The sequence below is a fragment of the Theobroma cacao genome, chromosome 1, assembly GCF_000208745.1.
Source record: "Theobroma cacao cultivar B97-61/B2 chromosome 1, Criollo_cocoa_genome_V2, whole genome shotgun sequence".
Classification (NCBI taxonomy): Eukaryota; Viridiplantae; Streptophyta; class Magnoliopsida; order Malvales; family Malvaceae; genus Theobroma; species Theobroma cacao.
Window position 1 is genome coordinate 30,550,371 of NC_030850.1, and position 26,276 is coordinate 30,576,646.

Consider the following 26,276-nt stretch of genomic DNA (forward strand, 5'->3'; position numbering starts at 1 on the left):
CGAGAATTGAAAGAAACTTTGAACTGGTAGGAAATTACAGGAACTTTCAGCATGTAATATAGCTCATAAAAACTGTCTTAATAAACAATTTCTTTTTCCCCCAATACCATGACATGTCTTTTTATGAGCAAGACTGTTTCAAGTAGGAGAGTACGGACTCATTAAGGAAGGTACCAAACATTACGCATAAACCATTGATTGCATCATAATAATTCCTTCTGTTGAAGGGACTCCTTACAGAAGTGACTTGATATCATTGGCTATGTTCTGAGCATCAGCACTCGCACCATACAATCCTCTTCTTGACAATCCAACGCAGTACAAACCATTCTTTCCCTTCCAATGGTTTGGGAAACTCGGTTTGGGAAGTCCATCATCGTTCAGCAGGTATTCATCTCCCTGCTCAAAGATAAACTTGTCAAATTAAGGCAGTGTTCAATCATTCTTATAAGGTTTATTACATGCAAACTTGCTAGATTTTGGTCTTAGTTTTAACTCCTACTAGTCTACTACTAATGCAAACTCATGTCATTTTACCTTGAGCCAGACATTTGTGGACCTCTTGAAGCCAGTGCAGAAAATAATTGTGTCGAAGGGATGAGTTACACCGTGTCCGAACACCACCTCACTGCCTCGTATACTCGATATAGCTGGCAACACCTGCACCTCCAAATATTAACATACAAAAAAAAGGGGGGGGGGGGGTGCGGGCGCTGGGGTATCTCTTTTTGCTGCCTTACTATTTAAAAATAATAATGAAACTCCTCGAAATCAGGCCCATTAATTCTTGTATGGACCCATGCCACATGCATCTTTTTTTCTTAAAAAAAGAAAGCATCAATTGTTGATTGCCCCAACCAAGAAAAATTAAAGACGGCGTTTGCTGATAGCAGATGACATAGCAAAGGTAGACATCAAGTCAAACTCATTTGTTCACCAACAACTTGGTTCACGTAGTTTTTAACCAAAGGTAAGAGACCCTAAATCCTGGCATCAACTCCTCATTCCAATTTCCGATTACCCAAAGTTTAAGAAAGGGGGAAGCTAGCGTTGAAGTCAATCTCCATGCCTTCAAACGTGGCACCAACTTCCTCCAAGCAATTAAGCAGCTATAAATAACAAGAACGAAACTGAATAGCTTGACGGCTATGTCAATTTACTAGTCTTTTGCAAAAAATAAACATTTTGTCTACACGTATGAGAAGAAGGAAGAAAGAAAGGAAACCTATTAAGAATAATGTTTGTTGAAATAATCTAATAATAAGTAACGGTCCTTCTTATTAATTACCTGAATCTCCCCGGACTTGATCTTGTTATAGGTTCCTACATCAAAAACAGGGTATTTGCCATAGGCAACTTTCATGAAAAATGGACCCTCCTTTGGCCTGGTGATCCCGTACTTGGTCAAATCCCCGTAAGCAAGCTTGCTAAGCATGACCATCAACGAGTCCACCATGTTGTGTGGAATATACTTCAATAGAATTAACCCCAAGTACACCATCTCCTTTGAAAGAATGTGAACCTGCAGCAGCAGCATATCCCAAGACAAACAGATCAATCGTCATAGATTAGCAGACTTGAGATTCTCGAAATCTTAGACAACGTGACATTTGGTTGGAAATGATCAACGAAATGAAGAGAAATTATTCAGATCAACTTTTTTTTTTTTGAAAAGTATTCAGATCAACTTAGTTAAATGAGATCAATATCCTTTACCGGACTGCGAGCAACTATGGATGTTTTGGCACCGTGATTTGCCAGGTCCAGAGCGATCTCCATGCCAGAATTGCCAGACCCAACAACCAAAACGTTCTGGTCACTAAATGCCTTGCCGTCTCTGAACTGGGTTGAATGGAGAACATCTCCAGGGAAAGTATTCAATCCTTCAATCTCTGGTGTATAAGGGTTGCTTGTTTCTCCACTAGCCACCGCCAAAAACCTCCCCTTGAACTCCTCAACCTCTCCAGAACCCAAGTTCCTGGCCTTGACAATCCAGTTCTTGCTTGCCTCATCGAACTTGGCCAACTCGACACATCTCCGGTACAAAGGACTGATCTTAAAATGAGAAACGTAATTATCCAAGTAGCTTACGAATTGTTCTTTTGAGATATAGCTCGGATAAGAGTCAGGAAATGGCATGTGAGGAAGCACGCAGAATTGCTTATCTAAGTGAAGATGGAGACGATCATAGGCATATTTCTTCCAAAGCGAAGCAAAACAATCTTCTCTTTCAAGGATTATGCAAGGGATCGAGTGGAAATTAAGGCAAGCCGCTGTGGCCAGGCCCGAGGGGCCGGCTCCGACGATGATGACCGTTTCCTCTTGCATCATTCGACCGACGCAGTTTGGTCTCTCTCTCTTTTAGCTAGTGTATGAGAAGCAAAATGGCTTTCTCGGGGTCATGGAAAGATGAGATGTGGCTTACTTTTATGTCATCGTATTAAAACGTTAATAGACAAAAACTTCAATTATAAGTTATGGTTCATATTTGATGTATCTTTCAGTTACAAACTCCAAAAATTCAATACATTGTATATAGATTTTTGTCTTTTTTATGTATGTGTTTCTATTCAAAGAATTACATTTAATATTTTATTTTCAACATGCTATTTCATAAATAAAATAATAAAGCAAATCCTTTTACTTTTTTTTTATTCGGAAAGATAACAAATTACATCTGATAAGTTTTTGTATGCCCATACTACTTTTTTTTTATTTATTTGTAAACTAGAAATGCCCACAAAAAAAAAAATGTACTACCACTATTTGACAATAAAAATGCATTGCAAAACTAAGTACTTATTTGTCTTTATATCTTTAATTTTTTTAATTGATTAAGCACATGTTTGTTATTCTCTCTGTGGTGAAAATTTTGATAAGAATAGTAACAAAGTAACGCTGGATTCAATTCTTAATTTCCATATTATATTATTGTTATGGGGTGTGTCAAATGATGCCAAAACAATATATATATATATATATATATATATATAATAGCATTNTAAATAATATATATATATATTATATATATTATATATATATATAATAGCATTCTTAATTTGTGAATAAAAAATTAATGTTACACATTGATGGAGATTAATTTCTCTCTTTTGTTATAGGACTTGTTTAATTTGCTTTGTTTATAATAATCCATTTCATATATCGTAGGTGAAATTTTGACCAGAAGACCTAGCAAAGAAAAATTTAAGCCATCACTTTATTTGTATTGAATACATTTGATTGAGATGGGTAGACTCTGCTTTGAAAATTTGAGGGCCATCTCCATCAACCATCCTCTTCCTGTAAAATTGAAAAAAGGGGAGACTCTAAAAACAGCAAAAGAATAACAAATTTGTTGATAATGAAATTGAAAGTAAACGGCCAAATATATTATAATTAAGTTTCCAAACCTTATCCCAATTTCATGTACCAAAAAGTAAAAAAAGAGAAACAGATCTTTCACAATGCCAAAGTTGACATTACTTGACGTGCAATTCAGGCTTATGCATCTACCCAATCGACAAATCAGATCATATAAATTTATATATATATATATATATATATATGCAGCATGCAGATGCAGTTATGCTTAGGTTGGTGGGGTTTGATTGAAAATGATGGTTCTCAAATTATAAAAACAAAAAACAAAACACAAAAAATTATCAAATTATGTGGTGAGACGAAAAGCTCTACTATTTATCTTGTTAGGTCCCCGACTACACAAATTTCTGGTAGATCAATTCAACAAAAATTCAGCTGGGGTTTTATATACCAAGATTAAGACACAATTTCTCAAGCTGCTTTTTCCTACTGTCACTTGTCCATGATGAACCCAAGTTTACGTCTACTGTACAGGTTAGGGTAATTAAATCCATATTCTTATTAATTAATAATGAAAATGATATCGTAGCTTGCAATCCCTGTTTAATATTTTTTACTATATAAAACAAAAGCAAGAGAAAAATAATGTTCAAGTAATGAGGAGATAGCGCAAGCTCTATGGGTAGTAGTAATGAGGAGAAGTAATTTCCTTCTGTTTCAAAACGTCACATTTTGACAATGGTTGCATTGTTTTTGGCAAAAAGCAACAATAATGGCTTGAAACTTTCTGACAATTTTTCAGTAGTACAGTTGAATTTTCCTCAAGGTATGATAATGACGTGGCAGCGGACAGGATTAAATGATGCATGTATCCCACATATGCAATGACACCAACACAGACGTGAGAGAGAAAAAAGTCGGAAAAATTTAGAAATTATGGAATGAAAAGATGAGGGTTGCAAAAGTAGGTACTACAGTTGGTGTGTGAATAATATGCCTTTGAGGTTTGAGTTGGATATGAATTTCGCAGAAATGAAGAGTCCTGAGACGAAAAGAAATGTGCGGTTTGGTGTGGAAGGGAAGCAACAAAAATAGTCTCTTGTTCCCCTCTCTGTTTCCTTGTGGTTATTGATTATCAACTTTTTTCCTTCATTGTCTGGTCTCTCTTGCTAGCTACTTTCCTAACAACTGAAAAAGCCAAAGTCAATCTAAATGTTTCTTGTGGGTCTGCAAGTCATACAAGAATCCCATGATCCCTTCACGACTAATGAAAGCCTGAAACACATGCAGTAAAACTGGGTATCTCCTGTCCCGGAGAAAAGCAAAAGGGATTTTTGCAGCCTATTTTCGCAGCAATTTACTGCACCCCACCTCGTTCATTTTAAGAAATCATCATTTCCTTCCAGGGAGCATTTTCCCCTTCTCTGTTTTCCTTTGTCGGGCTTTTAAGTCGTGAACGTGTAGGATCTGATATTGGTTACGAAATTTGTGATCCCTCAGGGCACAAAAAAGGAGATGAAAAAGTTGTTTGTACACATGCTGGTCAATGAATTTTTTTCATACTATGATTAATTTCAGGATTTGTTATGCTGTCGGCCAAGCATGTAATGCATTTTTTTTCCCCAACAAGAACCCATTTTACATTTTCCTGCGCGCTTCTTTAGTTTTTATGTTCAGATTTCATCTTGATTTATTAGCTCATGTGAATAGGTTGACATAAAATCCAATAAAAAAAATTTGGCTTCAATCCCAAAAAACTCATGTTCTATGGTCATTTATTTTACAAAACTTGTCATCTTTTATTACATTCAAATATATTTTAAAAATTTTATTTCACTGTTATTAAACTTAATGTTAATTGATTTGTTTGTTTACATGTCATATGATTTGATGAGTTGGAATAATTATGTGCCAGTTAATGTGATTAAATATATTGAAGTTTGTAATATGTCAATGAAGTAAAAAAAAAGATTAATAAGTATATCAATTAATATTCAGTTTAAGTAATAGTTAAATTTTTTTGTTAAGATTTAAGATTTGTTTTGATCCAAATCAAAATTTAAATACCCATTTGAATTTAATAAAAGAGGAAAAGGTTGTTGAATAAATTATCATAAATAGAAAAATAATTTTGTTTTAAGGTTTTTGCCTAAAAAAAAAATTCTTGAAATGATTGTCCTTTGCCATAGCCATAGGTTGAATTGGTCCTAACTTTCAGACTTATCAAGACTTACTTAATTGGTAAAGGAGACAAAGACCTGATTAAAGTGCTGCAAAAGTCAACTGAAAAGCCAGGCCAGGCCGGCCCACCGGAGACTGTGCATACGTTTTTGCATTAGCTTGATAACTCGGCATATATCAAGTCAACCAAAAGAGAGAGAACCAAGGACGTTGCTTTTTTTCAGAAGCAAAACCCATTCATCAAAGTTTCAAACTTTTGCTTGCTTGTCCATCATTAGCATACCAAATGGCTTTTTTACTTTAATTAATTATTCCATCGCAGCTCCCCCTCCCCTGTTTTGAGCTGGACCAAGCTCTGCTTCTAATCAATAATTAAAACATTATTGATGATGGAGTTTAACCAGGGTCTTTGCTGCTTGAGAATAATTTGGTTGAAATTTATATATATTTATATATATTGATTGTGGGGTAGAAAATCTGACATTAGTTTAGTTTAGCCAACTACCGGAGATATTTCAAGAACCCCATGTTCCTTCACTTCAACTGCCAGTCAAATGGAGGCAAAATTTTCTTAACAAGATCCTTTACAATCACAAGCTATATGGCTGGATCCTAGGAGTTGACAGAAGGAAGTCATAAATTTGATCTCATTCATTGCACAAGTGAGGGTACACCTCAAATATGAATATGGATCTTTAATTTTCATATATATATATATATATTATGAAAAACAGATCATGATCTTCACTTCTAGATGTCAAGTTACGTTGCACTTGAACATTTACCTGTTCAAAAAATAAAATTTAAAGTTTTTCTATCTTCTAATATATATAAAAAAAAAAACTGTCAAATTGTATTACAATTCATTCGTTATTAAAAATATCAATAATTAATTATATCAACATTTTTAAAATAATTCAAAAATGAAAATATTTAACTCTTTCCTCAAACACGACTCGTAAGACAATACGTAAAAATCGTGCCTTATTTAAGGATAGATTATAAGAACTTCTTGAGTAGAAAATTAGTGCTATAACATAAATTTCACAATCACCATGTATGAAACTCAAATGAGTGATATTTTAAGTTGTGTTGCACTCATATTTACTTGTTCAAATTGTAAAGTTTAATTTTCTCTATATTCTAATATATATAAAAAAAATGTCAAATTGTAATATAATTCATTCATTATTAAAAATGTCTACAATTATTTCACTAAAAAAATGTCAACAATTAGTTACATCAATTTTTTTAAATGATTAAAAAATGAAAACAATAATAAGATAATATGTAAAAATTGTGCCTTATTTTAAGGATCTATTATAAGCACTCCTTGAATGTAATCGAGTTATGATATAATAAGTATGAGTAGAAAATTAGTATTATAACATAAATCTCACACCGATTATACGTATAAAACTCGAATGAGTGATTTTTCAATCATCCAATGGCTTAAGACTTAGACTTTTTCATAAGCATAAATAATAAAATAATGATATTTTCAAAATTGTTTTTTTTTAAGTTAATATTTTCAAAATTGTTTATGCCTCACATCAACATTATATATATATATATATATATACAGGCATGAGCCATGTTAGGGGTGATCCTTGTATCCCCTTCTTTGGGGATGATAAGGATGGTTTGATTTCAACTCTCTGAAAAACCCAAAGCGAGTAACAAATCTAAAATCCGAATAAAATCAAGAACCGATATGCTGATGTTCTCAAGAATGAATGCCTCTTCATAATTAGCTGACCAAAAGAGTTGAACCAATTTTATATACACTCACCAATTCAATGTTTTTGGCAAGTTGTTTGTGAAGTAAAAAAACTAGGCATTTAGCCTTGGAAAGTGGAAAGGGGTGGAAGAAGAATCTCATCATCACTAATAAAGCATAGGGCTCTCATTATTCTGTGCTGTTCTCTATAACGACATACTCGGTCCATTTACAGCCATTCTAATCAGCTACTGCCAGGTTTTGAAGGCCAAGAATTTTTACAATCTTAGCCAACAAGGAAAGCTCATTTCTTCTTAATCTTTTATAGCAAGCAGACTTCATTTTCCCTCTCAGGTTTTTTTACCATAGATCATACTTAAGCCAACCCTGTCATCAATATAGTCCAGAAAGAAAGACGACTGGGTATGGAACTGTGGGATATACCAAGAGTCTCGAGTCCACAAAGAAACTTCATTGACTGCATTATCTTGCAAGAATTGACCTGTTTCTTAGCCAATATGCAAGGCACTAACATACTGCGTTACGTATGCATATTGTCCGGAAAGAAAGGGTCAAAGCACTTTTTTAAAGGCACTAACTAAGTCATTAACATATCTGGCCGCCAATCTATGAGCCCAAAGATTTTCATTTTGTCTCGTGAACTTTTCAAACAAGTCCAAGCCCAAGCCCAATGCTGGGGCACAAATGTTGTCATGATCTATAGCTGTAGGAATTGGGTTTGTCGTCATTTCATTATCCTCGCAGCTTAGCCCATATTCATTTGGAAATTGGGAACCTATCTAATATATAAAAGTCTAACCAGGGTAAGGAAACTGCAATTCTCGTAGACTCACGTTTTTAACTCATGGTTTTTTTCTTACTTAATTGTAGGATGCTAACAATTGCAAGAGCTATATGCTCATATTTTTAACTCATGATTTTTTATCTCACTTAATTGTAGGACACTAACATCCTTGTTACAAGGACTCTTTATTATAGAGAAACTTATAAAGTCAAGAGACCCTTACATTAGTCTAAATTTAATTCGATAAGGATATTTTTCATGTGAACTTACATTAGTGAAGATTTAGATTTGCTTTGATACCATTTATCATTGATTCACATTTTTAATTTAAAAAACATACTTGATAAATGAAAAAATACTTCTATTTGTAAATTTAAAAACTACTCTATCTCTTACTAACACGAAATTCGTAATACAAAATTTCAATTTAACAAATTACAACTGAAAAATACCATTTTGTTTTCGATGTTTAGGGCAGAGGCCAAGGGCTAAGAGCTGTGACCTTGAGAAAACGATGTTGGAGGGAAGTTAAATCGTTAAATTAAACATTTTCATGGACTGCAATTATATGTGGACCGTAGCCAGGTAGCCAGCCTTATCGAGGATTATGTGGGCTTTCGTTTTGGGTGTTTCCACCAAAAGGTTGATTTCGGTACGAAAGGACAAAATTGTTGAACAGTCCAAAAGCTGGATCTCCAACCTGTACTTGAAGCAAGTTATATTCCTAATTACCTTTTTGTGAGCTTAATTTTGTTAAGAACATTAACAAGATAAATAAACTACTTGATTGAATGAAATCTCTTTCTATAAAGTATACGATGCAATAAATTAAGCAAAGTTAAAAAATTTGAACCTTCCACTACATAAACTAATGTCCTAGAATTCAAATACTAGAAGCTGTCCACAATCATAGCTTGTGTCCAAATAATAAAACAAGGAGAAAAAGTTCAAAATTTTTCCCTCTTTTCCATAAAATGGGCTTTCTTTCTTCACTTTTGTTTTTATCTCATCTCTTTTTTCAAATCACACAACAATTATTTGTCTAATCATTGACTTGCCAAGTTGAGTCCACCATTAACCCTTCTGTTTAACCACTTAACTTTGGATGTTTAAGCTTCAATCCTGAGCAAGCAAACATAAATCAGTTGCTTTCACTGACATTTCCTTTCCCAATTTATTCATCTCTGTTAAGCCTAAAAAGAAACTCTAGGCAACAGAATGAAATGGCACTATTCCGAACTAGACATTACTCAGACCAAATATTAATCAAGGATTTTCGGCTCCATTGTCACCTAAAGCAAGAATGTCACGGATGGAACATAGCAAAGAAAACAATTTATAAGAAAAGGATAAAAGACACCCTATCATCATGTGCTCATGAAGAAAATTACATATCCACATTGTCTCGTAGCCAAACTGTGGAGCTGTATTTACCATAAAAGTTGCCAACAATCTTTTGACATACAGCTCCATCTCTCTCTCACTAAGTCCCCACCACTACTCTCGGCTAACTTTTAAGCCTTAATCATGAACCTCATCACATCCTTCTCATAAGTCTTTAGCATACTCTCTCTCTCTCTCTCTCTCCCTCTCTCCATGTATTCATTTATTTGAAGTTTCATAATAGGAGAATTGATATACCATTCATCATCATTCCATGGCTTCCCTTTGCTCACTCTGGGGAATTTTCATGGTCTTCATGGCTTATTTTTCTTCACTAGCTTTTTCTTCATCTCAGTTACATGTAAAATACTCCACTATATCAGCTGCACCCGCATTCTTGCCAAGTGCTCCTCCCGCCCATCCTCCAGGTGCTGCCCCATATATTGAACCTTTGTTCCCTACCCCTCGAGGTGTGGCACCTTCTCCAACTGATTCGTCACTGCCTACCATTCCTTCAAACCCCAGTCCCCCGAATCCGGATAACATTTTGGCTCCTGGCCCTGGTTTTGCACTTTCACCATCTGGCTCTTCGCCGGCATCCACTTCGGTTTCTCTAACTTCAGCTGGAGCTCTGAATTTAACATTGTTTCTTGGTTTGTTGGTGGTTTACTTATTGCAGCAGCTTTCTGGTGTGTGAGGTACTGTTGGTGGCTACTCCAATTATTGTTCCATCTTTGTGGTTTTACTCTCTTTTTATGTACTGTAGATTTCTTTTTGTGTTTTTTGGAAGTATATATTGCTTTAGTGTGATGTTAGGTATATGAAGTGTATGGCATTGTTGCGAGCTTTGATTAGATAATAATATCTTAAATAAATGAAAGTGATCTCCATTAAAGCAGAACATACTCTTGAGAGAAATAAAGATCTGAGAAGGAATGAAGATTACAAAACAGAACAGATATTGCTTAGGAATTTTTAAATTCTTTAACTAGTGGCTTGTGTATGTCGCTTTGGTCTTACGCTGCACAATTAATCTACGCTCCAGCTCCTCATTTCTTAATCTAGAACTACATAAATCGCTAGAAATGCATACAGGCTTTCTGGTCACCAATAGAAGCTCTGTTTTGTTACAAAAATGCTTATATAAGAAGCACAAAGGCTACATAAGAACAAATGCTTAAAAAAAGTGAAGAATAATAAAAATCAAACAATCGAGTAGCATAAACAGATAACTATTTCAGAAGGTAACACATATTAACTAAGTTGAGTTCAAAGGGGATGATTCCCCCACCTTTCCCCTCCAATGTACAACACTACTTCTTTTGTCAACTGCTATGTTTCTACAGGATATATGCTACTTGCTTTAATGCAACCTAACTAAAACTAGAGAGCAACAACACTGGGATGAGACTTTGGAGATCCATTGAAAAACATCCCAAAAAGTCCTCCTTTTAATTTGCTGAATTCGAGGGGGCTCCATTTCCTGGGTGATTCTTTAACAATCCTCTTCCTGAGCTCCATATTCTCATCCTTGAGCATTTGGACAGCCAAACTGAGTTGTCTAATCACCTCTCTCTTCTCTTCATCTTTCTGCATCAATTGAGCCTTCTGAACCTTGTTCTCTGTTTCAAGTTTCTCTATTTCTTCCCTTAACTTCATCACTTCATCATCACAGACCTCGCTTGAAACTTCTCTTTCTTCTTGTTCAAGTAGGGTTCCATCCTCTTTTTCAACATCTCCTCCTTTCGTTACTGTATTGGTTTCGTATTTGCTTTCCAGCTCAGGATCTGCAACTTCTTCCTCAGTTTCATCTTCATGTTCAGGGTCATCAACTTCTGATTCAGCATAGTCTTCAGTATCAAAAGTAGTCTCAGAGAAGCTATCATAGATTTTATCCATCACATTTGTTGTCTTCTCTGCGCAGAACTTCATGGACGAAAATGGGGATCCCAATGTTGTTACGAGCCGAGTTCCAGGGTCTGATTTAACTTGATCATACCGCTCAGCCAGTGAACGATGGGCTCGGTAGAAATCTTCAACCAAGCTAATCAGTTCTGGCCGTTTTTTGTAATACATTTCTGCACGTTGGGCAAAGGAATCTGCATCTTCCTCGATCAATTTTAACATTGCCTTTGTCTTCTTGTCCAGCTCTGCCATTGATATAAACTACTCCGTCATTTAAGTAAATGAAGAGAAAAAAAAACAAGGCATACTAAAAGGAATTCATTTTCGGAAAGTTCAATAAAGTGGAACTGTTATTGTTCCTCCCTGGTGATCTCCAACATGACAACCACAATGTTCTGGACTTTCAATCAAGCAAAGATCTTTCAGATCGCAAGCATATACAAGGGGGGGAAAGGAGAAAGCAGAAAGACTTGCTGATTAAAAAAAAAAAAAGAGAAATAGCAAGTGCCGATTAAAATATGAGTACAGGGCCCTAACTACTTTTTCAGTTCCTACAGAATCTACATATTTTTATTTAGAGTAATCCCTTTGTGATTAACCAGATTGTAATGGGTCCAATTCATTATTAGCTCATAAAGAGTGCATTTAGAAGCCTAATGACTGGAGCTACAAAGGTACTCTAAAAGTTAATTGGAAAGAGGAAAAGGTACGAAAGACAACAGCGCTTGGTGGGATTTCAATTTCAGGGTCCAATATAGATTGAGGGCCACTCGTATGTACATAACAAGCCTGTCAGATCTCAGGCCATAGAATAGCCGCCCGAACCAAAGTCACGAAGATTAAGATATAAACTCTCAAAACAGGAAGGAACTATAGATCACTCATCCCAGTACCAGCTCATGATGTCTTTGGACTCCCTACACCGTCAGCACATCTTTGGCTCAAAGTCAGACTCCAGTACCAAGCAATTTCACTCCACCAGCTCGTCAGGTCTCTAATTTCAAAAAGTTGTATCATGAACCCTAGAACTAGATTCACTCCTAGCTTTACTGTTGAAATTTTTGAAACAGATAAGATACTGTGTACCGTAAGGATACAGTACATGTCTACCCATACAATAGTACTCCTGGAGAGAACAAACAAATATCTTTCAAGAAAGATAATGACATCTCAGGTTTCCCTTAAGGCTCTACTGGTGGAACCTTCTGTTACCCACATATGGAGTGACTAATGAATCAAAAAAACATAAGGCCCTACCAACCGAGCAGTCAATAGAACACTTCTTACAATTGCTTAGTAATGTATATTATTAGGAGATAAATTAATTTTTTTCCTATCCCTTCAACCCTCCAATTATCATGAATCCAGTACAACCCCACCACAGACTACTTTCCCCCGTTAACAAATCCCAAGACCATATATATCTTGTTTTATTCTAAGAAAAAAGTGATCTACCACATCAAAGGGTACCAGACAGTCTTCATTATTTCATTTCACTTGTAAGTCAAATCTTTTTACATGTCCATAAAGTGACACTGTAGATAAAGCATTTCAAAAACTTTTGAAATTTTCAAAAGAAGAAAAAAAAAAAGCAAATGCCCCCAACGGTCAAGAAACAAGAAACATCAAGAAAGTTTCAATAATAAAGGGAAACCTTGTATTCCAACTGCTAGTAACAAATGAGGAAATTTTATAGCACAAAAAGAAAAAGAAAGATATCTGAGATAATAAATAAAGTAGAAAAGTGAATGGGTTTTACCAGAAAGAGTGGATTGAAGCCATGGAGAGCGCTTGGAACCGTTGTGATGGCTATCAAACCACCACCAGCGTGAAGTTTCCATCTTGTTCATCATTTCCACCATCTCTCTCTCTCTCTCTTGTCTCCTCTTTACCACAACATGAAAGAATTTTAAAACCAAATGGAAATGCCCAAAACTCAAAAGCTGAAACTAACCCTCCTTATGCTCATAAAAGCGACAAAACAAGGAATAGATTACGTATGAAAAAAAGAGAAAGAAAGGGCTAATATAGTCAATTTAGACATAAAATCAATATTCAAACCTGCCAAATACAAAAAACCAATCACTCTAAAAAATTTACCACATCACAGAAAAAAAAAAGAAACAAAAGATTTGTAAGGAAAGACATCGTCTGCTTCAATCTAGTATGCCATGGTGACAAAGTCTTATTACCACCCAAGAGAAAAACGACCACGTCACCGCAAAATCCCATAGTCCCATTAATGGAAGAGAGTTCCAACTTCCAAGTTTACGAAACCAAAAAAAAAAAAAAAGAAGAACCCTTCTACGCTGCTACTCAAGAAGGCTTGTTGCAAACAGGCCAAGTGAATAAGAACAAAAATGTAAAAGAAGAAGAAAGATGGATAGAGAAAAGACGGTTACCAGTAAGACTTCGCTGTCAGGTTGAGGGGCTGGGAGAGACGGAAAATGAGAGGGAGCGTTCCTCGCTTGTCTCTCTCTGCTTGCAGCTTTCACTAAGCCTACAAACACAGAGAGAGAGAGAGAATACTTGGTTTTAAATACGCCTTCCTCGGCTTTCAAATTTATTTTTGTCTTCTTTCACTGCTAGGATTGAGGTCTGTCCAATCAACTTTCACCACATGTTAAAATGCCGAAGAGTTCGCATGCTCGAATGCCGTGAAAAAAAAAAGATTAATTGAAAATCACTCCCTTTATCTAGTTTGGCTTATTCCTTTTACCAAACTACCCTCCGTATGCCCCTCTATTTGCACCAGGCCCATCCAATTAACTAGCTAGTTAAGTGTGATTAACCATGAAAAGGTGTCTTTGCCTTTGGGTAATTATAAAATAAAGGCATTGGGTGGATGAAAAAACCGAGGTCTAGAACATGGCTGACAGGTTAATGGTTCCGGTGGATCTTACTAAAAATTCTAAACCCTGATATTGTGGTAGTGTCAGTAAGGATGTGCAATTGGGAAGAAAGGCTATTTTGGGGGTTTCAGGTTTATAATTTGGCCGAAAATTGAGTCGGAATTGAATTGTTGCAGGTTTGGACCTCCAGCCAGCGTACATCACCTGGAGCGTCCATGGGCTTAGAAAATGTTTGGGTAACGGTCGAAAATATGAGACACAAGTCAGAACCTTCCGATTCCTGAGTGAACCCAGAAATGGGGACTTATAATAAACGAGTTTATCCCTGAGAACTGGTCGTCTGGCATGAATTAAGAAAGATTAATGCCATACTAGTTGTGCATTAGGACAAACTTAATACTGGGTTTTGCCTGTCGTGGTCAGTGAAGGATATAATATATATATAGGAAAAGAAACAAGCCAAATGTCGACATCTGGGTCTTAATGGACCAAAGTGATTCAAAAACCAATTCGAAAACTATTAAGAAATATTGAGAGAAAATTGGGGAGCTTTCGATATTCACACTCTTGCCAGACGAAAATGGCAAAAAAACATAGTAGAATATTTGGTACCAAAACAATTATCAACATGGTTTTGCAAGTATGCACATGCAACAATATCATTGAATATTTTAGGCTAAAATATCTCCAAATTCTTGAGATTTCACTCTAAGAGTTTAGGAGCAGTTCAAACTCAAACCAACTTTCTAATTTTGAAAAAAGTAATCTTAGCCCTTCACCATGCAAGATCAAATGCAGATAACTCTGAACGATTATACAATTTAAGACAATGATTCTTCAAAATGGGAAAAGATGGCAAACCTCTGGGTGGAGTCCTTATCAGCAGAGCGACAATTCCCGATTGAAATGCAGAAAAAGTTTTGCTTACTAGCAACAAAAGCAGAGCATGGGATTTATACAGCAAGACGGAACCTTAGTGTCTCAGGAAGGTGTGAAACTTTGACCAAGAAATTTGGCAAGTAAAACTACCTTACAAAAATGGTGATGTTTTTGATGGGTTTTGCTCAACTTCATAAATGCTTCAGATTTTTTGAATCTTTATCCAGATTCGAATTGAATGAGTTAAGAGTTTGTTTTGTATCTGTACAAAATAGTCTACTAATTTACTGTAGGTAAGGTTGTTTTGTTTGCAATAAGTATGTTGTGGCAGTTTTATTTACACACTGCCATACAACGTTTTATGTCTTTAACAAACTCATGTCTACCAAACATTTTTTCTGTTATTTTTTAACAGCAAAACATTTTTTCTCTTCTTTCTTAATAACAAGATTTAATTTTGCGAAATATATTATTTTGATTAATAGACCTCACATAAATTATGACCAAACTCTAAACCTTGAAAATAATTTACTCAATATTTTACACTCTTCTTTTTTTTTTTTTTAAGTACAATAAAAATATTTATTTCTAAAATGACATGTCAGTCAAAAACTCTAAAATAACGATAAACGCCTGCAAATGATTTTTCTTTATGTACACAGAGAATAAGAGTTATGATTTTATCCCACTCCCGGCTTCATATGACATTCCTCATAAGTTATAACTACAGTCTAGCATTCACATTGAAAATTATAAAATGCTGAAGCCACCTAATTCTAGAATCGAGTGAGTACAAATGCACCATCATCTCTCTCTCCCTCTCTCTTTGCATTTCTTCCACCTTTCTGCATTCTTTCTGATCAGTAATATTTACACAAGGCAAATTTTATATATATATATATATTATATTACTACTATAAATATATATATATATATATGGGTGCATGCACACACGTATTTACACGAAGCAATCCTCCAAATCCCATTGTTTTCAATATTCAGCATTGCAATCAGTGAAGAAGTGGTTCTGTTGGTGAGCCAGGAGTACATGGCGCAAATCCTCTCCCACCAAACACAGGACGCATGACACTATCATCGAACTTCCGCCAGTAGTAGTGGACAGTATGAGCCGGGGTAGTAAGGAGCATGCGTAGGCTGGCTGGACGGGGAATGTCGTCACCACCCATTTCAGAATCTGCAGTTTGCCCATTGGCAATAAGTGGCAGATTCATTGGCTTAGACAGAAAAGATTCAGAAGACATAGTGCTGCTAAGGTGCTTTCTTGGCAACAGCAGTCTCATTAGAGGCTTAGTCATTAACCCGAACACCTGAAACCGACACAGTCAAACTTCCAAGAAATGAACATTGCTAGTTAAATCTTGTGCAACATTATCTTAGAGCATTCTTCCGAGGATTTGGTTTGAGACAAGCAGTAGTCCACAGATATTCAAGAGCTCAAAAACAGAATGTTATACAAAAATCTCTGAATACAATGGTACGATATATGTATGTGTTAGTAAAAACATGGTTACTAATTGACCTAGTGCCAAGCAAATAAAATGCTATTGATGAAGAAATTTTACAAGTAATCACAACCAAATGCGACATCAAATTTCCAAATCAAACTATCAAAACTTGGGGGAGAAGTACGGGTGGAGAGAAACCCAAGCATTAGGCCAAGCTGATAAAGATAAAAGTTTATTTTAACAAAATTATGCAGAGTAGAATTACTGAGAAACAGTCCCAACTTAAGGATAAGTCCCTTACCACAGTACTAAAAAGAACCACTGTGATGGTGCTAGTTATCATAATGGCATTTCCGCGCAATTGAGTATGGCCTGATCTAGTAAACTGCATATACATCAAAACAAAACTTTCAACTTAGGGGAAAAGAACTAAAGTGAAAAAAACATAAGAAAACAAATCAGGCGACTATGTCGCAATTATTTAATTCCATTCATTCAAATAGAAAAGGATTGTATCCTTGTATAGAAAAGAGTGTTAACTGTAACACACCAATGCAAATGCACATACCAATGACTGCAGTAAATGTATGGAGGTTGCCCAACAATTCACAAACTTTAGGTACAGATTTCTCATTTTACAGTAAAAGCATGATATAGCATTCCTCTTACTAAACATCATTATTTGATCAGGCACTCAGATGCCAAATTTTAGCCATATTTTTCCTCACACTGCAAATCATTATCTCCTCACATGAGGGGAAACATTCAGAAAGCCAGCCAATTCGTGCTGAGAACATAAAAATTCTATCTTACCACTATTATCTTACAATATTGATATTGATGTCAAAGAGACAACATTTTGAATTGACTTACATTCACCAACTTTTGCACAATAAATCCATCAAACTGCAGAGGTTATGAAATCTTACATCCTAGCACCCAATTTACCTGATTATAAGCAAGCGCCATTGACACAGAACCTCGCATGAGACCTGCCCACCATATTATAACCTGTTTGACTTGATAATGTCAGTGTATCAAGTATGTCAGCAGGAAGTAAAACTCAAAAAATTACTCTAAATACTAACCTGTTGCTTGAACGTAACTTTACCACTCTGAGACCCTTTACTTAAATTGGATATAAAGGATAGAGGGAATACAGAAGCTGCCCTTCCAATTAGAACTAAGCCAAGTAGTATTGAGCTCACCCCAGCAGATATTCCAAGACTAAGAAAATACAAGTTGGTTATCCAAATTAAAACTGGCTACTGATAGACATATTTCTTAGATATTCATATTATTCATATTACTAACTGATACCATTTAAGGAAAACGAACAAGCACATAATGATAACTGATGTACATACTATTTTGTACCATCTCCACCACTTCACATGAAATAATGAATTTTTTGAGATGGTTAAGACTAGGGGTAAAAAGAGGCAATATGCTGTAATTATATATGCAACAGGGTAAGCCTTGGCAAGACAAGATCTAATGCAAATGCCCTTTGCCAAAATAGACAGTACCTTTTGCTAACAACTTTCCACTTCTCAATATCCAAAGCATCCATACCAACATACAGGAAGATGAAAATCTCTGATATGAAAGATAATGTTGCAAAAGCATGCCTGCAATGATCAATAATCAGCACAAGAATGTCAAAATATGTCTGTTTAGGTTTGACAGAGGATACCTAAAGGAGGGAATAATGGAGAGAAAGAAGACAAATATAAACAGAAACAGCTTTCAAAATTTGGGAAGTAAATTCCAAATTGACATACTTGGTGGTGATTCTTGAACTTTCAGTCACATTGTGCCATGTGTAGTGAGACATAACAATCCCGCAAAAGAACACTGTAAGAATGCTGCTCAAATTGAACAACTGAAAAAAAGAATACAGTTGCCAACTTTGTTATTAAAGAAGATAGGGATATGACACTAATGTAAAGATAGTAGCTGAAATATTACAAAAATAGATCCCTAGGCACGTGACTTGTTAAAGAGAATACTTACTTCAGCCATCATATATGAAAGGTAAGCCATGAGAATCATGAGAGCAACTTCACGATCAGTAGAGTGCCTGAATTTTGGTAGAATATATTAGCTACTTTTGTTCAAAATGAAAAGGAAATATCAACTGTATAGAGCCCTAGGATTCACATGCCAAATGGACAGATAAGATGTCAACAGCAAGCCACTGAGAGGCGGTACGAGAGAGAGAACAACAGATTCTGATGAGAGTCCTCAGAGGTAGCATTGTGGTAAAGTTTCTTAAGTTTTGAGCCATCAAGAGCTCTGCCTACCATCTTACTAAAACAAGTATAACCTAAATTTATCATGCATAAGTTAATAATCCATGACAAACAATCTATTCTGTGAAACTCTAAATTGGTGATAAGAACTTTGTTGATCAGTTTCACAGTTCTAGACAATTGCTGACATCAATAGATTTGCAAACATTTGACAAGCAAAAATATTATAGCTCGTTAAAGCTCTGAACAGAAAATGCCTACCAACAGAGTTGTGGAATTCCAATCCACACATTGAAGCACTCTTAACATAGAGTTAAGTTAATGCAACCGACTAAAAGTTCCAGGCATTTTCATTTTTAACACAATAAACCACATAAACAGGGATAATAAAGTAACTTGCTTTGTCAAAAAGGATGAAACAACAAGAAAAGTTAATTATTTGGCCTTAACATACCTGCCAAAGTACAACTTCTTTATGATGTATGCACTTATTAATCCAACCTGCAAGTGAAATTTATGTTATGGTGCATGCATATATAAAATAAATGCATGTTTTTAATCTCACATAGCCAAAAACCCTTGAAAAAAGAACAGATCCAATATGCAAAGTTATTTATAATTGAAAGAGAACATATAAGAGAGCAACAGATACCACAAACCAGGCTTAATGACACAACAAGAATTGCAATAACACAGTAGGATACTCAATTTATCATCAAAGCCAAGTTTTCATGGAGAAAACAAAGAAGACTTTCTTTATGGTTCAAAATAAGCAAAAAAAGCCTAGATTCTCAAAATAACTTCAAGCCAAAGGCTAGTTCATTGACAATCAAAAGATAAAAGAGTTCATTGTGATGATAATTGGCACTATTTATATGAATAAACCCTAAGCATGTGTAATCACACGTTAACAATGATTAGAAGAAAAAAAATCCTATCTTCTAACAAGTCCAGATTGTACTGAACACTAACTTATTTAGGTCTTTCCTTGGAAAGGCTAAAAGTTTGAACTAGAAATCTCCTTGGAACACCAGCTATGCATCCCTGGCAATAAATTAAATGTAAAGATGATTGCTGTACTTTCCGTTTCAGTTAATTGACTGGTCATATAGGTCAGATACTAGTTTTGGCTAAGGTGAGGATGCAATGTGCAAATAAATCTTCAAAAGATTATAAAAGAAAATTTTATGTAACATAACATTGAACTTAAAGTGTGGATTACTTAAACAAAGAATATATGACCAAATCATGAAACAAATTTTGCAACCACAAAGAAGATAGAATGCATTTAAAAAGATAGGCAGATGCACACATGGAAAGACACAAAAAGAGACAGAGATAAGGACTCACCATTACTCCTAGCAATGTGCTAGTAGTAAAAAGGTATACGAAGTTGCCCATGAGTTCCATAAAAATGCTTGAGGTGATGTGAGAGAGATCAAATTTCTGAATTGCATTAAAAAGTACAATTGATGTGGCATCATTTACCACACCTTCACCAAACACTAAACTGTACAGAAGAGGTGTCTCATCCTGATTAAGCACCTGTCACAGCAAATACAAAATTTATCTACAATGTTTGTTCAAATATTCTTTTAACTTCCATAAACAGAATATATATATATATATACCTGCAACGTGCAAACAGAATCTGTGGCCGAAAAGATTGCTCCAAGTGCTAAAAGAAGAAAGTTATGTTAAGAGCCAAGATAGATAGAAAAATCAAATGAAGCACCAAGTTTGATAAGTTTCATGCCTTTAATAAAAATATAACAAATCACTATGAAAAGTAATATCAGAGCTGGTTTTAAATAAAGCATATGTAGAATGGTTATGTATATGGTTGTGTGTATACACATGTTTTTTGCATAAAATATCTAACCTCCAGTGAGATGAAAAAGTGCATGGAGTATATAAACTAATAATGTGATTCAAATGAAAAGGAATTAAAAATCATTTGTTCCTGAGCTTCATAATGCAAGGATGAACAATCTACTCAAACTTTGAATGAACACAAGGGCATATAAGTTGAAAGTAAGCTTTAAACAAAGAAACATTGGCAGTATTGATTAAAGATGCAGATGGTACCAAGATAATCTCCGAAGTCCAGGAAACCAACATCCAATTTCTTAAATAACTTCATTGAACCTGAGACAAGAGATAAATGTAAAAGTTACAACATGATTAATCCTCAAACACTCTTACCAGGTACAAACCAGGGAAAGATAAATTGACAACCACAAGGTAGTATATACAATCCGAAGGAACTTGCAATTACTACAGTCAATCTTTGTTTTTGACTAGTACTCAATTTCAACAAACAGTGTGCCATACTAAGATCCTGATTATAAACTTAAACAAGCAGTTGAACTTATGAAGGCAGTGTTTTATAAAAAAACCTTCCTGGATTTAATTGAACATCATCCCATGAACACCTAGAGCACCCATAAATAAAACATGTTTTATTCCTTGGGAAATCCTGACAATATAACTATAATGCAAGACATCATCTAAGAAAGTGTACAAAAGTGCCAGATATGTTCCAATTCTCAACATCACTTAGAGACTTGTTATACTTGTACGCTTTAGAGGTGAGTAGCCTAAATAAGCAACTTTTAAAATATTTCACAATCAACAATCTGAAGATAATCCTTCCTTTGCCAAAAAAAAAATATATAACCATCAAATTATAAGGTTTCATACCACTTTTTAAAGTAGCTGTAGGTTAAATGATCTTTAGACAAATTTCTTTGGTTATTCAACAAAATTTAGGACACTAAAGCTTAACAAGGTGCCTAGTCAGAAACAAATTTTGAATCTAAACTCTTGAACATAGCATGTATAAACAGATGCATGCTAATACATGCAACAAGCAACCAGTCAAACCGATAAGGTAAATACATCCACACATTGGCTTCATAACTGCATGAAATTGCAGAACATTATTGAGATTTTGTTAAAAACTAAAACATTTGAAAAGTTTGGATATACCTATGGATATGATGACAAACGATATCAAAGTTCCAACAGCACCAAACAAAATGATCATCACAGAGTTACGGAAAAATTGCTTCTTTTTAACCTGGAATCTGGTGGATTAGAAAAGATCAGATTATCGAGCATATCACTCCAATAATAATAAGATAGAAAGGGCCATAGGAATTTCAATTTTCAAGAAAGAAAGTAGCCAATTAAACAAGCCCAACAGTTAAGTTTCCACAACCCGCAAAATTCTTGAACCTTAAAAGAAGAGAAAAAGTAAATATGATGCATCATTTCAAACGATATCTGTAATATAAAAATGTTGAGGGCAGACAAAACCAAAAGATTTGGTAGTTCAGCATAAGTGAGACTTACCCAGCATTGAATATGATAGGAGGAAGAAGATATATAAAGAAAAGCTCCTCATTAAAAACAAGAATGTGCGATCTCCTTCCTTCAGTGGTAAACAGTATAATAATACCAGTACAAAGACCCTGTAATCACCCCCAAAATGGTCACCAAACAAAAAGCTTCAAAGATCATTAAGCAGCATTAATCCCAACCTAACATGACACCGAGGTTAATTAGTTAGGAAGTAATTTGAACAACTCACGATGGCAAGTGCAGTTATCGACTCATTAAACCATCGATTTTTCTCAAGAAGATGACCAATCACAATGCAGGAGCAGAGGAGTGCCACAAATAAAGTAATAGAATCCACCGAAGCTTGGTCGGGCTCCAGTGCCATCCCTATATACTATGGAAAAACAGAGCCCTCAAATCAAATACCATGAAATAGCTGCCTCAGTCTGGATAACTCCACTGCTCCAAACACAAATATTCAACTCAGTTCATCATTTATAAAAAATTGATCATATCTCATAAAAATTAGAAATCCAAATTACTAAAACAACTCTTCATTAAAAGTAAAGATAATAAAAACAAGCATTGATCATCACTTAGGTACTATCAAATCATTAGCATAAATGCGTTAAACCAAAGAAGCGGCTTGATTTTTTTTTTTTTTTTGGTTCCCTTAATTTTTAAACTACGTAAACTATATCTAATAAACAAAATTGTAACGACTTTGAACGACATGAGAAACAAAATTCGACTGAAGTCAAGGCAACTGTTTAACGGACCTAAATGAAGTTCATTTTACAGCGGGCCACGCGAAAATGAAATAATATTAAAATTTTGAAGTATCTTTTTCTTTTCCACTGCTTTCTCACAAACCAAACAAGAGAAAGAATCAGTACGATAACTCACAGAGTGAGCCTAAAACAGCAATTTGAAATCAAAGGTAAATAACTCCATTTTCTTGGCTACCTGTCCTTTCACTTTAATTATTACTTACAAAAAAGAAAAGAGAGAGATTAAGGAAACTTAACGCCCAAGTATTCTTTCACTTCTCTCAGCATCCAAACAAAGAAAACAAGAAAGGAAAAGAGAAAAGAAAAAAGCAAATTACCACGAAATTACTCTGCGACTTCGGAGGAAAGCGACAAATTCAAGAGGATTACTTTTCTTTTTTTTCTTTGTTTTTAATGTGACAATGGGGCTATCTTGAAAAGAAAAAAGGAAACAGCAGAGAACGAGTGGGAAAGCACCTGTAGACAGAATCCGAATGTAAACGAAGACCGCGAAAGGAATGAACGGGAGGAGTTCTTATAAGGTGTGGTTGCGGACACGTGACGCGGTGGGGTTCCATTGATCTATACCGTAGGGTATTTGGAACCAAATCTAATGATGGAATTGTGTAGAATTTGGGGTTAGGGTGGGACCCTCGGAGCATCTTGATGTGGAGTTTACGCTAACTATTGCCACTCGTTAAAGAAAATATAATTTAAAAAACTATTGAGGTCATTGAAGTTGAACTATTGACAGTAAAACTCGAAGTAAACGGAGTTTAATCTATTTTTCTTTTTTTGAATGGCCGTATTTAATCCTGGAAGAGATGCGAACTTGTCATTTTGCCTCCTTGCCACTTCACCTACTCTTCTTCTTTTTCTTCTTTTTCTTGATTTGTTTTTAACTTGGAAAGTCTTCAAAGGATAGAAAATAGTAAGCATTATTAATTTAGTTAAATCTATTGTCCAAAGATAAGTATTACCTATAGTTATGGGAAGTTGTTTTGTTTGTGAAAATCAACTTAGTAAATTGTTAGCAAACTTTTTATTTATTTAAGTAATTGTTCTATCTCTAAAATAAAAAAAAAAGGTGAATTTCATTTAAATGCATTTTGGTTTCAATTTTTTTTTTTTAAATAGCACTCTCTGGTTTCTTTTTCCTTACTAGTACAATGTTAATTTTTTTTCAATAAATATTTTGTGGATAACTTCTAGTCTTATAAGGGATTTGGTTGTTAATTTTATTTAGTAAAATTATAAAAATACCTTTTAAGTGTGACGAAATAAATAAAACTGAATTGAAGATATTTTGATAATTTTATTGAATAAATTAACAGTTTTAATTGAAAAAAAATAAATTCACAAAGTATTAATTGACAAAAAAATAAAATATCATATGAAAAATTTAAAACTGTAACAATTTTAATGAAGTTTATCATAAAACAAATTGAGATGTGACCTATTATCATTAGATATTAAACATATTAAAGGGCCGTCTTCAATAATAAAATGTTGTTAAAACATTTATTGATTTTTGTTTTTGCTTGTAATAATAAGAATCAATAAATAGGGCACTTTAATATTTAATCAAACAAAAGTCAAGCACACATGTAGAGTTAATTAAGAAAAAAATTCTTTCAACTTTTTTCTAGCAAGCTCTGCAGTAAGGTCATTATTTTGACCTTATTGTAAGGTCAATTAATAAACACCGTTTAATTTATGAGATTAAATTGTGGTCATTGATTTGAAACTGATAAAGAAACCGATAAACAAATTCAACCGGTTAATAAAAAAATAAAAAAAATTAAAAAGTTAGGAGAGATGAGAACTCTCGCTAATAGAGGAGTCAGGGGAGATGAGGACTCTCCCCAACAGACTGTGTTCTCTTTAAATGGAGGAATTTTTTTTGAATTATTTTATTATGAGTTTCCTAGCCAAGTTTATTTTCCTTCACCCAGGCAATTTTGTTGCAGCAAGTTTACAATAGCAAGCCATCCTTGGTTTGAAAGTTCTCAAGACAAGAGATTCTACCAAGGGCTACTTCTAAGGCAACACCTACAGGTATGATATATTGCTTGTTGTGCCTCATGAACTGGCTTTTGTTTTTTCTGTTAAAAGAGTGTAAATTTGCATAGAGAAAGGACGTCCTGCAAATGCATCTAATTTAATGCCATTACTAGATTTCTGTTTCCACATATGTTTGCAAAGGCAAAGTACTTCCTTCTTGTACTTCAGACTTTCAACCTATTTTTTCTTTTTTGCAACCGTGTTTATCAAAGATATTTGTTCTCCGAGTTTGGGTGAGTAGTCTAAGCTACATGATTTTTACTTACTCGGTATGCTAATCTTGCTTACTATAATTGTCTTTTTTTTGTTTTGTGCAAGCAACGCTGGGCATATTTGGACAATTTTCGTGGCACATTTGCTTTAACTTTGGTACATCCTGACGTTTACATTTTATTGAAATTGGAGTTCAGTGAATATAATGCAATCTTAGTAGATGCACAAAAGAAATGATACAACGTTCCTATTAGCAAGCTTAGAACCTTATTTGATTAACACGCTCACATTGTGACCCAATAGCATAAAAAGCATAGTATTGGTTTTGTTTAGTTTTATTATGACAATTCTTTTTACCATGTGATCTGTAGTAATTTTTTTTTGTTTGTTTGGTAATTAAGGGAAAAAGTTGTTAAAAGGGAAGGCTTACACGTCAATCTTTTGTCTGGTCAGTCATTATTATCCAGCCAAATTATGTTGCTTTGATCAATGCCTGAACAAGTTTACATAGTCTTCTGATTGTTCTTGCTCAGTATCAACAATTCTTAAGGAAACAAACGAATATTGAAGAAGCAGAGGCGAAAATCATTATCATTAGCAGACAAAAAACATACCAAAAACTATGCTAGAGGGCCATTTTCCTTTGCATCGCCCAATCCAATGGGGGCCCCTACTGATGAAACCAAATAAATTCATAATTAAACATATCATGCAACAGTCTAACTTCTAACTAAAACTCCACGCTCGATTTACACAACTTGCATAGATATGTATTTTATTTATAAAATCATAAACATGATAATACTATTTAATTCATGGTGATTTAGAAAATTCCTGGATCATTGTTACTTTCTTATGTTTGAATTCACTGTTCTGAGTATCATTCATATCAACAACTAACTTATGGAAATTGATTTAAAATTTTATGGGGATAGTCTGCATCTGAGCTATTTTTTTTTTCTTTTCTATTAGAATTTTTTAAAAATAATATGATTTATAAGTTAACAAAAATCTGGTTGTGTTTGAACATCATTACTGTATAACTTCTTAATTTATGTTTTGGTATTTGTTATTGATGTTTGTCACAACAATTATTCAACTCATAATCCTATTTAAG

General features: G+C 34.5%; 4 protein-coding genes across 6 annotated transcripts; 1 reads left to right on the forward strand and 3 right to left on the reverse strand.

Moving 5' to 3' along the window:
• LOC18613468 (probable indole-3-pyruvate monooxygenase YUCCA10) lies at positions 15-2,436 on the reverse strand. The gene is made up of 4 exons (XM_007050717.2): positions 1,717-2,436; positions 1,289-1,522; positions 538-660; positions 15-399 (listed from the first exon to the last, which is right to left on the reverse strand). Exons 1-4 carry the CDS (start codon positions 2,329-2,331, stop codon positions 235-237), a joined length of 1,137 nt encoding a protein of 378 aa, XP_007050779.2. The 5' UTR covers positions 2,332-2,436; the 3' UTR covers positions 15-234.
• Positions 9,522-10,367, forward strand: LOC18613469 (classical arabinogalactan protein 26). Its single transcript, XM_018114086.1, has one exon. The coding sequence runs from the start codon at positions 9,685-9,687 to the stop codon at positions 10,105-10,107; it is 423 nt and encodes a 140-aa protein (XP_017969575.1). The 5' UTR covers positions 9,522-9,684; the 3' UTR covers positions 10,108-10,367.
• LOC18613470 (protein NETWORKED 3A) lies at positions 10,529-13,855 on the reverse strand. The gene is made up of 3 exons (XM_018114085.1): positions 13,718-13,855; positions 13,075-13,201; positions 10,529-11,560 (listed from the first exon to the last, which is right to left on the reverse strand). Exons 2-3 carry the CDS (start codon positions 13,175-13,177, stop codon positions 10,794-10,796), a joined length of 870 nt encoding a protein of 289 aa, XP_017969574.1. The 5' UTR covers positions 13,178-13,201; positions 13,718-13,855; the 3' UTR covers positions 10,529-10,793.
• On the reverse strand, positions 15,971-23,389 carry LOC18613471 (sodium/hydrogen exchanger 2). 3 transcript variants are annotated; one of them, XM_007050721.2, is made up of 15 exons: positions 23,221-23,389; positions 22,363-22,571; positions 22,125-22,243; positions 21,759-21,856; positions 20,856-20,915; positions 20,399-20,445; positions 20,118-20,312; positions 19,222-19,268; positions 18,529-18,595; positions 18,297-18,397; positions 18,042-18,143; positions 17,601-17,739; positions 17,461-17,523; positions 16,814-16,897; positions 15,971-16,374 (listed from the first exon to the last, which is right to left on the reverse strand). In XM_007050721.2, the coding sequence occupies exons 2-15, from the start codon at positions 22,495-22,497 to the stop codon at positions 16,057-16,059; spliced, it is 1,575 nt and encodes a 524-aa protein (XP_007050783.2). In that variant the 5' UTR covers positions 22,498-22,571; positions 23,221-23,389; the 3' UTR covers positions 15,971-16,056. The 3 variants fall into 3 exon arrangements, with proteins under 3 accessions (XP_007050783.2, XP_017969713.1, XP_007050784.2); XM_018114224.1 differs by lacking the exon at positions 23,221-23,389 and adding an exon at positions 23,141-23,160; XM_007050722.2 differs by lacking the exon at positions 23,221-23,389 and adding an exon at positions 22,892-23,075.